Source organism: Salvelinus namaycush, chromosome 25 (assembly GCF_016432855.1).
Source record: "Salvelinus namaycush isolate Seneca chromosome 25, SaNama_1.0, whole genome shotgun sequence".
Classification (NCBI taxonomy): domain Eukaryota; kingdom Metazoa; phylum Chordata; class Actinopteri; order Salmoniformes; family Salmonidae; genus Salvelinus; species Salvelinus namaycush.
The window spans coordinates 18,331,369-18,350,074 of record NC_052331.1 but is presented as its reverse complement, the minus strand read 5'-3'; the positions used below and the strand labels follow the sequence as shown (position 1 = coordinate 18,350,074).

At 45.6% G+C, this 18,706-nt stretch overlaps 1 protein-coding gene across 1 annotated transcript in view; it reads right to left on the bottom strand.

Annotated features, from left to right (window-relative positions):
- LOC120019823 (dipeptidyl aminopeptidase-like protein 6) overlaps window positions 1-1,369 on the bottom strand; it is a 151,874-nt gene extending 150,505 nt beyond the window's left edge. Inside the window, exon 1 of the mRNA XM_038963236.1 lies at window positions 1,310-1,369. Within this exon, the coding sequence (XP_038819164.1) occupies window positions 1,310-1,369 (60 nt within the window). The remainder of the gene's footprint in view (window positions 1-1,309) is intronic.
- Window positions 1,370-18,706: the final 17,337 nt, after the last annotated feature.

The following is an 18,706-nucleotide window of genomic DNA, read 5'->3' as shown; positions in this document are numbered from 1 at the left end:
ATGTTTTCCTCTAGGATTTGGCCTGTGCTTCTCTCTATTATGTTTATTTTTATCCTCAAAAACCCCCTAGTCATTGCCGATGACAAGGATGCGCATAACATTTGCCCCAAACATAACACTTTGTATTCAGGACAAAAAGTTAATTTCTTTGCAACAGTTGCAGTACTTTAGTGCCTTATTGCAAAGCTTGTCTTGGAATATTTATTGCTCGACTGAGGGACCTTAGATATAATTGTATGTGTGGAGTACAGAGATGGGGTAGTCATTTAGTCCATGCAACTTACATTATGTGACTTGTTAAGCACATTTTTACTCCTGAACATATTTAGGCTTGCTATAATACAAGGGTTGAATACTTATTGACTCAAGACATTTCAGCTATTCATTTTTAATTAATTTGTAAACATTTCTAAAAACATAATTCCACTTTGACATTATGGCATTATGGCATGTGTTGATGGGCTCCCGAGTGGCGCAGCGGTCTAAGGCACTGCATCTTAGCGCAAGAGGTGTCACTACAGTCCCTGAATCACATCCGGCCGTGATTGGGAATCGCATCGGCGGCGCACAATTGGCCCAATGTCGTCCGGGTTTGGCCGGGGTAGGCTGTCATTGTAAATAAAAATGTGTTCTTAACTGACTTGCCCAGTTAAGTAAAGGTATAATAAAAAAATCATTCAGTAACAAAAAATCTCAATTTAATCCACTTTAAATTCAGACTGTAACACAACAAAATGTGGAAAAAGTCAAGGGGTGTGAATACTTTCTGAAGGCACTATAGATTTCTGAAATCTGTGTGTCTAATCATAGTGCAGAATTCAATCAATTCATCCAGAGAGTTATCCCACAACTAATGTTTAACTGTATACACCAAGATAGATTTGACACATGCTCTACTGTAACTCTACTGTAGCTATCTAGTAAAAAATCCAAGAGCCCTCACATTTTCAAAAATACTGTATCTATTCTATTCACGTATGAGTCAAGATGTTGCTCTTTTGTTCCTTTCCTTAGTGCATGATTCACATACCAATGCTTAGCTCAGTCCACGCAACTTTTTATAATGTGAAACCAAAACATCACTGAGATTGTACTTGCTCTTATAAAGGCAAACAGAAATTATACATGAAATGAAACAGCAGTACATGTCCACCAAGAGCACCAGAAAGAGAGTCGTAAATACCCTCTGTCCCTTGCTGTCCTGTTGCTCTTATAGAAATGTGGCAGTCAGTCATTTCAGTCCCTGATAAGACAGACAGACATGTCCCAGACAGCACCACAGCATGCATACTAACAAGGCCATACTTACCTTTCTGGAGGAGCTAGTGGTGTCTATCTTCAGCTGGCCAGTGGCTATGAGAACAGACATGGTGACTGTGGAGCGTTGTGTCTTTCACTCTCACACAAAGTCTCACTCACACAGACACACACGACGTCTGGCTTCACAGTCCCAGTCGCACCTTCTCCTCTGAAGTTGGGGAGAAGGCAGGGGTGTTTTAGAAGTCCACTTCAGGAGGGGAGAGTGAGACCTGGGGTACTGCAGCCTGGCTAGAAAGACTCTCCCCTTGCAGGGGGAATCAGTCACACACACCTACTCTCACATACACTCCATCGTCTCTTCTACAAGGAGGGGTGGCTGGAATTCCTCCGCACAGACTGCTGCTCCAAACGCTTCTCATCTCTCTCCTCCTCTCTCTCCTCCTCTCTCACTTACTCACAGTCTCACCCACACACTCAAACGCTCCATCACTCCAGTCTGTCCCCTTATAAGCCACCCCTTACTCTAAGGACTTTCCCAGAAAAGTGGGGGAGGGGTTCAAAGAAATTTCGGAAATGGACACACATGTTCACAAGTTGATATGCATTACGCTGATTACCCATCAGTAAGACAAGTGCCTGCCATGCATTTGTGTGCATGAATGGGTATGTGGCTTTAGCAGTGTGAGAATGTGTGAGCCCTGTGTGGACATGCATGCACGCACATACTCTACGTGCAACAAGTTGCATGAGTGTGTACCAGTGGCGGTCAGTGCCAATTTTTTTTTTCATGACCATGGCCTTATTTCTTTACAGCATATTGGATGACTCTCATTCATATTCTATTCACCCAGTTCAATGTAACATTGATAGATTTAGGCTACTACATGATACTCACATCTTTCCTGTACCCATCATGAGGTTTCTACAGCCTAGCCTATGATGAAAGTTTACAACATAGGTGCACACAGGTCGAGAGACAAATTTGAGGTGTAATAACCCCTTGCACAGTCTTGCCTGCATCTAGCTGATATAGGGTGCAATCATTAGTCCAACAGTTGCAAACGAGAGTTTCTATTGGACAAATTCAGGTATGTTTATCCCCGTTTTGTTCCGTTTATGTCACGACTTCCAACGAAGGTGGCTCCTCTTCCTGTTCGGGCGGCGCTCGGCGGTCGTCGTCACCGGTTGTCACTCCCTGACTTTAGTTATATTTGTTTTCTTTATTATTTGGTTAGGTCAGGGTGTGACAAGGGTGGTTTGTTTAGTTTTTGTATTATCTATGGGGTTTTTGTATTGTCTAGGGGTATGTAGGTTTATGGTGGCCTGAATGGGTTCCCAATCAGAGACAGCTGTTTATCATTGTCTCTGATTGGGGAGCTTATTTAGGTTGCCATTTTCCATGTTGGTTTTGTGGGTAGTTGTCCATGTTTAGTTCACTGGATGCACTACGTTGGCGTCACGTGTCGTTTGGATATTTATTTGATTTGTTGGCGACATCGTTAAATAAAGAAGTATGTATGCTCAAAACGCTGCGCCTTGGTCCACTCCTTTAAACGGCCGTGACACCGGTCTACTAGCTGCCACCGAATCCCTTTTTCTGTTTTCTGTTGGTTATGTCTTTATTGGTTTCACCTGTTTCTTGTTTGGGGGTTATTGCAGGGCTATTTAAGCCTTTTATGCCCGCCTGCTTTTGTGCGGACTTGTTCTCTGTTTTGTCGTGGATGGTTATTGTTCGTGTATTTTGCCGGACTATTTGGTGTCCTGTTTTGGGTCGGTCTTTTTCGCCTGTTTATTTTGGCGTGACCATTTTCAACCGAATAAATACGGTTTTCCCCGAAACATCTGCTCTCTGCTCCTGATTCTACACCCACCACTCCTAGCTACGTGACAGTTTGCTTCCGTTTCAGAAACGTTTTTCAACAGAATCAGGGGAATGAATACACCAGAGTTCACTCTCATAACCGCAACGTTGTATTCCTTCTCTTCCCTTCGCTTGTGGACATCAATGCACAACACATCAGCTGTATGTGACCAGGCGAAAAAACCTTTCCAAGCCAAACCGCCACAAACAGCCTACATCGTTGTCACCATATTTCTCTCTTGCTTCTCTTTTATTTTGGAAGAAATGAATTTGTTCAAAACTGTTCAGCTATTGTCTTTCTTTCTCTTTGAGTTAACTACTCACCACATTTTATACACTGCAGTGCTAGCTAGCTGTAGTTTATGCTTTCAGTACTAGATTTATTATCTGATCCTTTGATTGTGTGGACAACATGTCAGTTCATGCTGCAAGGCTGGAGGACGTCCTCCGGAAGTTGTTATAATTACTGTGTAAGTCTATGGAAGGGGGTGAGAACCATGAGCCTCCTAGGTTTTGTATTGAAGTCAATGTACCTAGAGGAGGACGGAAGCTAGCTGTCCTCCGGCTGCACCATGGTGCTACTCTACAGAGTGTTGTTGAGGCTACTGTAGACCTTCTTTGCAAAATGGTGTTTTAATCAGTAATTTGGTGCCTTGTGATTATATTTAGTATTATTTTATAAAAAAATAGAACTTTTAAATGTTAAAACATTACAATTTTTATGAACTTCACTGAGGAGGATGGTCCCCACCTTCCTCCTCTGAAGAGTCTCCACTGGTGTGAACATTACCAAGAAATTGATCAAGTCAATCAACTCCCTGGTTAGGTTGTGATTAAGCACACGCAAAGTTTATGCTGCCTGACTTCTACATCATAGAATATGGCACCCCTGCTCTCCACTTCCCTGCCCTCCTCCCATCCTAAGAGGACAGAAGCGTGGCGTGATAAAACATTGCTAGTTTATGTATGAATCATATCATCCATGCAGTCAGAACTTGACTGAATCACTGCTAACAATGTTTTCTGCGCATTGCTGCACTTATATTGCATATAAGATCAAGTTGCTGAGTTGTTAACAGTCAGGGCACGTGAACATCAAATGTCTACAATGGGTGTGTGTTGTCATCGCAGCCAGCTTTCCAGTTACATGTGTGTCTTTAGACTTACGTCTTATGGAGTTTGGGTCCTAATCCAAACACACAACAACATTCATTCAAACCGTCATTTTAAAAAACTGACCAAATAGTCAGTCGAATTAAAAATGAAAAGTGAGAGAAGCTCAAGTTCTGATTTCATGGATGGGGTTTTTATTTTGTCCCTGGAAAGGCAGTAACTTGTTTGGGTTTTCACAGCCTCTCATAAATACTGATACATACTGTAATGTCAGCTAAAGTTCTTTTCCACTGTGATACATGATGTGTTTAAAGAGGCCGTTCTCCGCCAAAGAGAAGAAGGTTATCGCTCCTGTCCTGCCTATCAGGGCCAAACCGCCTGCTTTTCATTTACACACTGACAAGCTCCTACTGACAAGCTCCTGAGGACAAAATTATTGATAAGACAGTGAGGTGGTCAAAGGCTGATAATGAGAAGATGTGTGAGGCAATTCTCACAAAACTAAAGACAAGGATAGAATAATAGGAACTCAAGACAAGGATAGAAGAAAAATAACTCAAGACAAGGATAGAAGAAAAATAACTCAAGACAAGGATAGAAGAATCAGAACTCAAGACAAGGATAGAAGAATAAGAACTCAAGACAAGGATAGAAGAATCTTGCCATAGATTTTCAAGCTGATTTAAGTCAAAACTGTAACTAGGCCACCCAGGAACATTCCATGTCTTCTTGGTAAGCAATTCCAGTGTAGATTTGGCCTTGTGTTCTGGCTTATTGTCCTGCTGAAAGTTGAACTTGTATTCCAGTGTCTGTTGGAAAGCAGACAACCAGGTTTTCCTCTAGGATTTTGCCCGTGCTTAGCTCTATTCCATTTATTTTTATCCCCCCCAAAACTCCATAGTCCTTGCCAATGACAAGCATACCCATAACATGACGCAGCCACCACCATGCTTGAAAATATTAAGAATGGTACTCAGTGATTTGTTGTGTTGAATTTGCCCCAAACATAGCGCTTTGTATTCAGGATATAAAGTTCATTTCTTTGGCACATTTTTTTCAGTTTTATTTTAGCGCCTTATTGCAAACAGGATGCATGTTTTGGAGTATTTTTTATTCTGTACAGGCTTCCTTCTTTTCACTCTGTCATTTAGGTTAGTATTGCGCAGTAACTACAATGTTGTTGATCCATCCTCAGTTCTCACAGTCATTAAACTCTTTAACATAAGATGGCACTGACAGACATGGAAGGTCTGCTGTGTTATTTCTTACATTATTATCCGAGTATGTTTTTTTGTGTTATTACATACAGCCGGAAATAACTTTTGGATATCAGAACGACGGTAACTCACCAGCATTACGACCAGAAATACAACTTTCCTCTGTGTTATTTCTTACATTATTATCCCAGTATGTTTTTTTGTGTTATTACATACAGCCGGAAATAACTTTTGGATATCAGAACGACGGTAACTCACCAGCATTACGACCAGAAATACAACTTTCCCAAATTGGATCCTTTGTTCGTACCCCCCCAGGGCAATTGAACTTATCCCAGACCCTGCTCCAAGACACCGGAGAAGAGGTAGTCGGAATGGACTTCTAGTCCGACTCAGGAGGCGTTGTCACGTTCGTCATAGTGAGGAGACCAAGGTGCAGCGTGATGTGAATACATACTTCTTTTAATAAAGAAATAACACTGAACAAACTAAACAAAATAACAAAACGAACGTGAACGCTATATACAACGAGTGCAGACATGCAACTTCACATAGACAATAACCCACAAAACCAAAATGGAAAATGGCAACCTAAATAGGATCCAATCAGAGACAAGGATAAACATTGGTTCCTGATTGGGAACCAATTCAGGCCGCCATAGACCTACATTTACCTAGACAATACCAAAACCCCACAGATATACAAAAACCCCTAGACAAGACAAAAACACCCATACCACCTCGTCACACCCTGACCTAACCAAAATAATAAAGAAAACATAGATAACTAAGGTCAGGGCGTGACAGTACCCCCCCCCCCCCCCAAAAGGTGCGGACGGCCGCAAACCTAACCCTATATGGGAGGGTCTGGGTGGGCATCCGGTGGCGGCTCCGGTATTGGACGCCGCCCCCCTTCTTTACACTGATTCCGCTCTTGTAGCACAGACCCGTGGATCATCGTCGGAGGCTCTGGACTGAGGATCCTCGCCGCGTGGATTAACGCCGGATGTTCTGGACTGGGGACCGTTGCTGGAGACCCCGGACTGGGGACCTTCACTGGAGGCCCCGGACTGTGGATCGTCGCTGGAGGCCCCGGACTGTGGATCGTCGCTGGAGGCCCCGGACTGTGGATCGTCGCTGGAGGCCCCGGACTGTGGATCGTCGCTGGAGGCCCCGGACTGTGGATCGTCGCTGGAAGCTCCGGACTGTGGATCGTCGCTGGAGGCTCCGAACTGGGGATCGTCGCTGGAGGCTCCGGAATGGGGATCGTCGCTGGAGGCTCCGGACTGGGGATCGTCGCTGGAGGCTCCGGACTGAATGGCGATGCTGGAGGCTCCGGACTGAAGGGCGACGCTGGAGGCTCCGGACTGAAGGGCGTCGCTGGAGGCTCCGGACTGAAGGGCGACGCTGAAGGCTCCGTACTGGAGGGCGTCGCTGGAGGCCTCGGACTGGAGAACGTCTCTGGAGGCTCCGGACTGAAGGGCGTCGCTGGAGGCTCCGGACTGAAGGGCGACGCTGGAGGCTCCGGACTGAAGGGCGACGCTGGAGGCTCCGGACTGAAGGGCGTCGCTGGAGGCTCCGGACTGAAGGGCGACGCTGAAGGCTCCGTACTGGAGGGCGTCGCTGGAGGCTCCGGACTGGAGAACGTCTCTGGAGGCTTCGGACTGGAGGGCGTCGCTGGAGGCTCCGGACTGGAGAACGTCTCTGGAGGCTCCGGACTGGAGGGCGTCGCTGGAGGCTCCGGACTGGAGAACGTCTCTGGAGGCTTCGGACTGGAGGGTGTCGCTGGAGGCTCCGGACTGGAGAACATCTCTGGAGGCTCCGGACTGGAGGGCGTCGCTGGAGGCTCCGGTCTGGAGGGCGTCGCTTGAGGCTCCGTACTGGAGGGCGTCGCTGGAGGCTCCAGACTGGTGAATGTCTCTGGAGGCTCCGGGACTGGAGGGCGTTGCTGGAGGCTCCGGACTGACGGCCTTTGTTGGAGGCTTCGTGCCATGACTTCTCACTGGAGGCTTCGTGCCATGGATCATCATCACTGGAGGCTTCTTGCCATGGAAGCACCCATACCACCCTCGTCACACCCTGACGAGGGAATCATGTCTCTCTCGGAATCATGTCTCTCTCCGGATATACTGTCCCCATCCATACAGCCAGCTGGTTTTTCCACACATTGTGTGAAAAGGAGTAAAGAACTCTCCGGGAAAAAGAAAGGCAGAGGTGTATGTTTCATGATTAACTACTCGTGGTGTGATTGTGGGAACATACACTACCGGTAAAACGTTTTAGAACACCTACTCATTCAAGGGTTTTTCTTTATTTTTACTATTTTCTACATTGTAGAATAATAATGAAGACATCAAAACTATGAAATAACACAAAAGATAGCCCTATTTGGTAAAAAACCAACCAAGGCAAGAACAGCTCAAATAAGCAAAGAAAAACGACAGTCCATCATTACTTTAAGACATGAAGGTCAGTCAATATGGAAAATGTTAAGAACTTTGAACATTTCTTCAAGTGCAGTCGCAAAAACAAGCGCTATGATTAAACTGGCTCTCATCGAGGACCGCCACAGGAATGGAAGACCCAGAGTTACCTCTGCTGAGCATTAGGATTAAGGCCTGGCACCACAGGTTAAAATAAACATTTTGCATCTACTTATCAATTTTGATATATTTTTTTAATTTTGATCGACTAATATGAGTATTTTCAAAAAGTTAAAATATAAATTTCTAAGAGTTGACATACATAATCTTAGTCAATCGAAAATATGCTTAGAGTTTGGAAACAACTTCCTTTTTGATGATTGGTTTTGAGATCTGTACAAAGCGTTGTGAAAATGTACCACAATTGCACCAAAGCCATTAAAATTCAACTGTAAATCTGGCTGTTTCTGTGAGGGAGTGAGGACACCTTGTGGTCACACGGAGTATGTGTCCAAAATGACACCCTATTCTCTATGTAGTTCACTACTTTTGATCAGGGTCCGTAGGACTCTCAAACTCTCAAACATCCCTATTACAACAGTTCTTAGCCACGTAGTTCCGCTTGTCTCACCATTTCCCCCGCATAGCGAACACGTAAACAATTCAAACAAAAACAACAACATAGACTGACAGGTTAATTGTCAGTTACAGCCAGGGATGGGGCTTCTGGGGAGTTCAGCATGGTAAAAGTAATGACCATTATCAGAGCAGTACAAACTCCAGGACATCCTATTAACTCAATCCTACTGTCCCACCCCTCACTCCTCCTACTCATGCCTTTGTACGCTACACCAGTGACAGTGTTACCACTATGCCACTCTACCTCCTGGTAAAAGCGAGACCTAGATAAGCTTTCTCTGCAGGGAACTTGGGGATGATAGTCAAATCTGTCTTGATGGTCTTCATAATGCTCCTCCTCTGCCACCCATGTCACCTTCCTGTTCCCCTCAGACATTAATAGGTTTGGGTTTGTGGTGTTTGGGTCCAGGGTGAGCTGACAGGCATCTGTGAAAATGTTTAATACTCATATTGTCATATATAATAGTGCAGTCAAGTTTGAAAGTAGACTCTTTCAAACTTTCAGACTCTTTCTAACTCTTACGTAATGATTACATCATAACACATGCCTGATTTTACAAGTGGCCAGTCGAGGCATCTGTGTTGTATGTCACTTCATGGGTTTTAGTTCTGAACATGCAACTGATTATGATTAAAGGGACTTACATATTTTCGGCCCTGATTTCAGCCTGCACTCTCCACCATGATCTGCAGGCATGTTTTCAGAAAGCAAGATCCCCCATTATAGTCAATGGGAGTATGGTGATCTATCAATATTCGTGGATATAAAAAATCATTATGAAGACAATCATGGTACCAATAGGTGCTTCTATTTCACCAGATGTATGTCCTTGAACCGATTACTTTAAAATCACACACAGACGATAAGGATAATTTAGTTGCTAATGGAAGCCTGTATTACCCTGGTCGGACTTTAACTTAAGATACTCAGTGAGAGGGGGCAGCACTGAGCTAGCCTGCAACGTAACTTCCTAGATTAGCTCAAACTGCACATGCAATGTCTTAAAAACTCCTCCATATAGCAATATGGTGACACGCTAAAACCCTTCTTGATCTTCAAATGCGCCACTGAGACTTCACATAGGAAACAATGGGGTGATGTCATTGATGGCTTTGTTAATGTTTTTTAGCTCAGCTCAGCTATCCACATTGAGACCGTGTCTGTGCCTCGATCTAGGTTGGGCAAAACTAAACATGGCGGTGTTCGCTTTAGCAATCTCACTGGAATAAAGACCTCCTCCATTCCTGCCATTATTGAAAGAGATTGTGATATCTCACATCTCAAAATAGGGCTACTTAATGTTAGATCCCTCACTTCCAAGGCAGTTACAGTCAATGAACTAATCACTGATCATAATCTTGATGTGATTGGCCTGACTGAAACATGGCTTAAACCTGATTAATTTACTTTGTTAAATGAGGCCTCACCTCCTGGTTACACTAGTGACCATATCCCCCGCGCATCCCGCAAAAGCGGAGGTGTTGCTAACATTTACGATAGCAAATTTCAATTTACAAAAAAAAACGACGTTTTCGTCTTTTGAGCTTCTAGTCATGAAATCTATGCAGCCTACTCAATCACTTTTTATAGCTACTGTTTACAGGCCTCCTGGGCCATGTACAGCGTTCCTCACTGAGTTCCCTGAATTCCTATCGGACCTTGTACTCATGGCAGATAATATTCAAATTTTTGTTGACTTTAATATTCACATGGAAAAGTCCACAGACCCACTCCAAAAGGCTTTCAGAGCCATCATCGACTCCGTGGGTTTTGTCCAACATGTCTCCGGACCTACTCACTGCCACAGTCATACTCTGGACCTAGTTTTGTCCAATGGAATAAATGTTGTGGATCTTAATGTTTTCCTCATAATCCTGGAATATCAGACCACCATTTTATTACGTTTGCAATCGCAACACATAATCTGCTCAGACCCCAATGAAGGATTATCTAAAGCCATGCTATAAATTCTTAGACAACCCAAAGATTCCTTGATGCCCTTCCAGACTCCTTCCACCTACCCAAGGACGAGTACAAAAATCAGTTGACCACCAAACTGAGGAACTCAATTTAACCTTGCGCAATACCCTAGATGTAGTCTCACCCCTAAAAACAAAAAACATTTTTCATAAGAAACTAGCTCCCTGGTATACAGAAAATACCCGAGCTCTGAAGCAAGCTTCCAGAAAATTGGAACGGAAATGGCACTACACCATACTGGAAGTCTTCCGACTAGCATGGAAAGACAGTACCGTGCAGTATCGAAGAGCCCTCACTGCTGCTCGATCATCCTATTTTTCCAACTTAATTGAGGAAAATAAGAACAAGTCAAAATTTATTTTTGATACTGTCGCAAAGCTAACTCAAAGCAGCATTCCCCTAGAGAGGATGGCTTTCACTTCAGCAGTGATAAATTCATTAACTTCTTTGAGGAAAAGATCATGATCATTAGAAAGCAAATTACAGATTCCTCTTTAAATCTGCATATTCCTCCAAAGCTCAGTTGTCCTGAGCTTCTGTACAACTCTGCCAGGACCTAGGATCAAGGGAGACACTCAAGTTTTTAAAAAAACCTCTTAGTGCACGGATCCCATTAACGGAATCAAAATCGACAACATCCGGTGAAACTGGAGCGTGCCAAATTCAAATTACAAAATTGTAATATTAAAACATTCATGAACATATAAGGGTCCTACATCATTTAAAAGCTTAACTTCTTGTTAATCCAACCGTGTTGTCAGATTTCAAAAAGGCTTTACGGCGAAAGCATACCATGTGATTATCTAAGGACAGCGCCCCGCATACAAAAGCATTAAAAACATTTTCCAAAAGCATTAAAAACAAATCAGCAGAAGCATCACAAAAGTCAGAAATAGCGATAAAATAAATCACTTACCTTTGAAGATCTTCCTCTGTTTGCAATCCCAAGGGTCCCAGCTACACAACAAATGATAAAGTCCTTCTTTATATCCCAAAATAGTCAGTTTAGTTGCCTCGTTTGATTCAGTAATCCACCCGTTCCACTAGTTCAACATGCATACAAAGGAATCCCAAAAGTTACCAATAAACAAGTCAAACAATGTTTCTAATCAATCCTCAGGTATCCTAATATGTAAATAAACAATTACATTTAAGACGGAATCTAGTATGTTCAATACCGGAGATAAATAGCGAGATGCGCGCCCTCATCCACGTGCGCCACAAGACTACAGTCAAAATGAGAGCCACCTTGAAAAACTACCACTACTAATTCATTTTTCAAAAAACAAGCCTGAAACCCTTTCTAAAGACTGTTGACATCTAGTGGAAGCCATAGGAACTGCAATCTGGGAGCTATTTATTTGTATATCCCATAGACAAGTGTTGAAATGGACAGCGACCTCAAAAAAATAAATTCTGGATGGATTTCCTCGGGTTTTCACCTGCAATATCAGTTCTGTTATACTCACAGACATTATTTTAACAGTTTTAGAAACTTCCGAGTGTTTTCTATCCAATGCTACCAATTATATGCATATCCATATCCTTCTGGGCCTGAGTAAAAGGCCTTTGGGCACGTCATTTATCCGAACTTCCGAACACTCCCCCCTCTTGACACATTGGTGAAAATAATCATGGCCTCTAAACCTTCAAGCTGCATACTGGACCCTATTCCAACTCAACTACTGAAAGAGCTGCTTCCTGTGCTTGGCTCTCCTATGTTGAACATAATAAACAGTTCCCTATCCACCAGATGTGTACCAAACTCACTAAAAGTGGCAGTAATAAAGCCTCTCTTGAAAAAGCCAAACCTTGACCCAGAAAATATAAAAAACTATCAGCCTATATTGAATCTCCCATTCCTCTCACGCTTCAGTCTGGTTTTAGACCCCATCATAGCACTGAGACTGCACTTGTGAAGGTGGTAAATGACCTTTTAATGGCATCAGACCAAGGCTCTGCATCTGTCCTCGTGCTCCTAGACCTTAGTGCTGCTTTTGATACCATCGATCAACACATTCTTTTGGAGAGATTGGAAACCCAAATTGGTCTACACGGACAAATTCTGGCCTGGTTTAGATCTTATCTGTCGGAAAGATATCAGTTTGTCTCTGTGGATGGTTTGTCCTCTGACAAATCAACTGTACATTTCGGTGTTCCTCAAGGCTCCGTTTTAGGACCACTATTGTTTTCACTATATATTTTACCTCTTGGTGATGTCATTCGGAAACATAATGTTAACTTTCACTGCTATGCGAACGACACACAGTTGTACATTTCGATGAAACATGGTGAAGCCCCAAAATTGCCCTACCTGGAAGCCTGTGTTTCAGTCATAAGGAAGTGGATGGTGGCAAATGTTTTACTTTTAAACTCGGACAAAACAGAGATGCTAGTTCTAGGTCCCAAGAAACAAAGAGATATTCTGTTGAATTAACAATTAATTTTGATGGTTGTACAGTCGTCTCAAATAAAACTGTGAAGGACCTCGGCGTTACTCTGGACCCTGATCTCTCTTTTGATGAACATATCAAGACTGTTTCAAGGACAGCTTTTTCCCATCTACGTAACATTGTCAAAATCTGAAACTTTCTGTCCAAAAATGATGCAGAAAAATGTATCTATGCTTTTTTCACTTCTAGGTTAGACTACAGCAATGCTTTCCAGCTACCCGGATAAAGCACTAAATAAACTTCAGTTAGTGCTAAAAACGGCTGCTAGAATCTTGACAAGAACCAAAAAATTTGAACATATTACACCAGTGCTAGCCTCTCTACCCTGGCTTCCTGTTAAGGCAAGGGCTGATTTCAAGGTTTTATTGCTAACCTACAAAGCACTACATGGGCTTGCTCTTTACCTATCTTTCCGATTTGGTCCTGCCGTACATACCTACACGTACGCTACGGTCACAAGAAGCAGGCCTCCTTATTGTCCCTAGAATTTCTAAGCAAACAGCTGGAGGCAGGGCTTTCTCCCATAGTGCTCCATTTTTATGGAATGGTCTGCCTATCCATGTGAGAGATTTCAATCTTTAAGTCTTTATTGAAGACTCATCTCTTCAGTAGGTCCTATGATTGAGTGTAGTCTGGCCCAGGAGTGTGAAGGTAAACAGAAAGGCACTGGAGCAACGAACCGCCCTTGCTGTCTCTGCCTGGCCGGTTCCCCTCTCTCCACTGGGAGTCTCTGCCTCTAACCTTATTATGGGGGCTGAGTCACTGGCTTGCTGGTGCTCTTCCATGCCATCCCTTGGAGGGGTGCGTCACTTAAGTGGGTTGAGTCATTGACGTGATGTTCCTGTCTGGGTTGGCAACCCCCTTGGGTTGTGCCGTAGGGGAGATCTTCATGGGCTATACTCTGCCTTGTCTCAGGATGGTAAGTTGGTGGTTGGAGATATCCAGTGGGGACTGTGCTTTGGCAAACTGGGTGGGGTTATATCCTGCCTGTTTGGCCCTGTCCGGGGGTATCGTCGAACAGGGCCACAGTGTCTCCCGACCCCTCCTATCTCAGCCTCCAGTACTTATGCTGCAATAGTTTGTGTCGGGGGGCTAGGGTCAGTCTGTTATATCTGGAGTATTTATCCTGTCTTATCCAGTGTCCTGTGTGAATTTAAGTATGACCTCTCTAATTCTCTCTCTTTTTCTCTCTCTTTCATTCTTTCTTTCTCTCTTGGAGGACCTGAGCCCTAGGACCATGCCTCAGGACTACCTGGCCTGATGACTCCTTGCTGTCCCCAGTCCACCTGGTCGTGCTGCTGCTCCAGTTTCAACTCTTCTGCCTGCGGCTATGCAACCCTGACCTGTTCACCGGACGTGCTACCTGTCCCAGACCTGCTGTTTTCAACTCCCTAGAGACAGCAGGAGCTTTGGAGATACTCTGAATGATCGGCTATGAAAAGCCAACTGACATTTACTACCTCAGTGATTATTATCATTTGACCCTGCTGGGCATCTATGAACATTTGAACATCTTGGCCATGTTCTGTTATAATCTCCACCCGGCACAGCCAGAAGAGGACTGGCCACCCCTCATAGCCTGGTTCCTCTTTAGGTTTCTTCCTAGGTTCTGGCCTTTCTAGGGAGTTTTTCCTAGCCACCGCGCTTCTACACCTGCATTGCTTGCTGTTTGGGGTTTTAGGCTGGGTTTCTGTACAGCACTGATGTAAGAAGGGCTTTATAAATAAATTAGATTTTACAGCCTATGATTTACATCTATATGACATCTGTATTCTTATTACTTACGTTACCTTCTTCCGTTTATATTTGGGATTCATCATAGCAGCTGAAAGCAGTCCCTCTGCAGAGTCTCCTGGGTGACTGCAACAAAGCTCATCGAAATTGCTAAAAGGTCAAAATTACAGTTCTGATAAAGGTAACAGCTGCACAATGGCGTACGATACTCAACTCTTCTTGAATTAAAAAAACACATCAAATATTTACTTTAATATTGCACATAAACGATCGTATAATAAGAGACAGAAAATCAATGGAATCCAGACATTGTGGTGGGAATTCAGGTATTCAATGGAATGTCAAACATCACAGAATGTCAAATATATTCTTAGAAATTATGCCGACCTTTTTAAACCACGTATGTGTAACGATTCTCGTCTGGTGAAGGAGAAGAGGACCAAAATGCAGCGTGGTAAGTGTTCGTCATAATTTAATTCAAACTGAACAGTTGTCAGAGCCGTGTGTATAGGTGGCAGGGAAGTCAGGCGCAGGAGAGTTAAACTGAGTGTAAATGGAGACTTTTAATAAATATCCACTTAACAATGCTCCAAACACGAAAATGTACATACATAAAATAAACATGGGTACGAGGACCCGTCGCGCACCTATACACCAATAAACAACAGTTGACATAAAACAATCCCTGACAAAGACATGAGGGGAAACAGAGGGTTAAATACACAAGATGTAATGGATAATGGATGGGATTGAAAACAGGTGTGTGGGAAGACAAGACAAAAGCAATGGAAAATGAAAAATGGATCGATGATGGCTAGAAGACCGGTGACGTCGACCGCCGAACACCGCCCGAACAAGGAGAGGCAACGACTTCGGCAGAAGTCGTGACAGTACCCCCCCCCCCCCCTGACGCGCGGCTCCAGCAGCGCGTCGACACCGGCCTCGGGGACGACCCGGAGGGCGAGGTGCAGGGCGATCCGGATGGAGGCGGTGGAATTCTTTTAACATGGAAGGATCTAAAACGTCCTCCACCGGAACCCAGCATCTCTCCTCCGGCCCGTACCCCTCCCAGTCCACGAGGTACTGAAGGCCCCTCGCCCGACGTCTCGAATCCAAAATGGATCGAACAGAGTACGCCTGGACCCCCTCGATGTCAAGAGGAGGCGGAGGAACTTCACGCACTTCAGCCTCCTGGAGCGGGCCAGCCACCACCGGCCTGAGGAGAGACACATGGAACGAGGGGTTAATACGGTAATTAGTGGGCAGTTGTAACCTATAACATACCTCGTTCACTCTCCTCAGGACTTTAAACGGCCCCACAAACCGCGGACCCAGCTTCCGGCAGAGCAGGCGGAGGGGCAGGTTTCGGGTCGAGAGCCAGACCCTGTCCCCTGGTGCGAACACCGGGGCCTCACTGCGGCGACGGTCTGCGCCAATTTTCTGGCGCCTTATGGCGCGCTGAAGGTGGACGTGGGCTGCCTCCCAGGTTTCCTCAGCGCGCCGAAACCAATTGTCCACCGCAGGAGCCTCGGTCTGGCTCTGATGCCAAGGAGCCAGAACCGGCTGATACCCTAATACACATTGAAAAGGAGTGAGGTTAGTGGAGGAGTGACGTAGCGAGTTCTGGGCCATCTCTGCCCAGGGCACGAACTTCGCCCACTCCCCCGGCCGGTCCTGGCAATAGGACCGCAAAAACCTGCCCACATCCTGGTTAACTCTCTCCACCTGCCCATTACTCTCGGGGTGAAAACCTGAGGTAAGACTAACCGAGATCCCCAGACGTTCCATGAACGCCTTCCAGACCCTTGATGTGAACTGGGGACCCCGATCAGACACTATATCCTCAGGCACCCCATAGTGCCGGAAAACGTGTGTAAACAGGGCCTCTGCAGTTTGTAAGGCCGTTGGGAGACCGGGCAACGGGAGGAGACGACAGGACTTCGAAAACCGATCCACAACGACCAGGATCGTGGTGTAACCCTGTGAAGGTGGAAGATCAGTCAAAAAATCCACCGACAGGTGCGACCACGGCCGTTGAGGAACAGGTAAAGGTTGAAGCTTACCTCTGGGCAGGTGTCTAGGAGCCTTGCACTGGGCGCACACCGAGCAGGAGGAAACATAAATCCTCACGTCCTTGGCTAAAGTGGGCCACCAGTACCTCCCATCAAGACAGCGCATCGTCCGACCTATCCCAGGATGACCAGAGGAGGGTGACGTGTGAGCCCAATAGATCAATCGGTCGCGGACAGCAGACGGAACGTACAGACGACCAGCTGGACACTCAGGAGGAGAGGGCTCTGCACGTGACGCACGCTCAATGTCCGCGTCCAGCTCCCACACTACTGGCGCCACCAAACACGAAGCTGGGAGTATGGGAGTGGGATCCATGGACCGCTCCTCTGTGTCATACAGCCGAGACAATGCGTCTGCCTTGACGTTCTGGGAGCCTGGTCTGTAAGTAAGGGTAAACACAAAACGAGTGAAAAACATGGCCCACCTTGCCTGGCGAGGATTCAGTCTCTTCGCCTGCCGGATGTACTCCAGATTGCGGTGGTCAGTCCAGATGAGAAAAGGGTGTTTAGCCCCCTCAAGCCAATGCCTCCACGCCTTCAAGGCTTGTACAACAGCTCCCGGTCCCCCACATCATAGTTTCGCTCCGCCGAGCTGAGCTTCTTCGAAAAGAAAGCACAGGGGCGAAGCTTCAGTGGCACACCCGAACGCTGAGAGAGCACTGCTCCTATCCCAGCTTCGGATGCGTCCACCTCCACTATGAATGGCAAAGAGGGATCCGGATGAGCCAACACAGGCACCGAGGTAAACAGAGTCTTCAGGTGTCCAAAAGCCCTGTTCGCCTCAGCCGACCACTGCAAGCGCACCGGGCCCCCCTTTAGCAGTGAGGTAATGGGAGCAGCCACCTGACCAAAACCCCGGATAAATCTCCGGTAGTAATTGGCAAACCCTAAAAAACGCTGCACCTCCTTTACCGTGGTTGGAGTCGGCCAATTACGCACGGCTGTAATGCGGTCGCTCTCCATTTCCACTCCTGAAGTGGAAATCCGATGCCCTAGGAAGGAGATGGATTGTTGGAAGAACAAGCATTTCTCAGCCTTGACATATAGATCATGCTCCAACAGGCGACCAAGCACCCTGCGCACCAGGGACACATGCTCGGCGCGTGTAGCGGAGTATATCAGAATATCATCGATATACACCACTACACCCTGCCCATGCAGGTCCCTGAAGATCTCATCTACAAATGATTGGAAGACTGATGGAGCATTCATCAACCCATATGGCATGACAAGGTACTCATAATGACCTGAGGTGGTGCTAAATGCTGTCTTCCACTCATCACCCTTCCGAATACGCACCAGATTGTACGCACTTCTGAGATCCAATTTTGTGAAGAAGCTTGCCCCGTTCATTAACTCAATAACTGTATTTATCAGAGGTAACGGGTAACTATATTTCACCGTGATTTTATTGAGACATCGATAATCAATGCACGGGCGTAAACCGCCATCCTTCTTCTTTACAAAAAAGAAACTCGAAGAGGCTGGTGAAATGGATGGCTGAATGAACCCCTGACGCAGGGATTCAGAGATATATGTATCCATAGCCACCGTCTCCGCTTGCGACAGGGGATACACGTGACTCCTGGGATATGCAGCGTCTACCAGGAGATCTATCGCACAATCCCCCCGTCGATGGGGTGGTAATTGAGTCGCCTTCTTTTTACAGAAGGCGAGAGCCAAATCGGCATATTCAGGGGGAATGCGCACGGTGGAGACCTGGTCTGGACTTTCCACCGTAGTAGCACCAACGGAAACCCCTAAACACCTACCTGAGCACTCTCGCGACCACCCTGTGAGAGCCCTCTGTGGCCAAGAAACAGTGGGGTTATGACAAGTTAACCAGGGTAGGCCTAGCACCACAGAATACGCAGGAGAATCAATAAGGAAAAGACTAATCTTCTCCTTGTGACCCTCCTGCGTTATCATACACAAAGGTGCGGTGACCTCCCT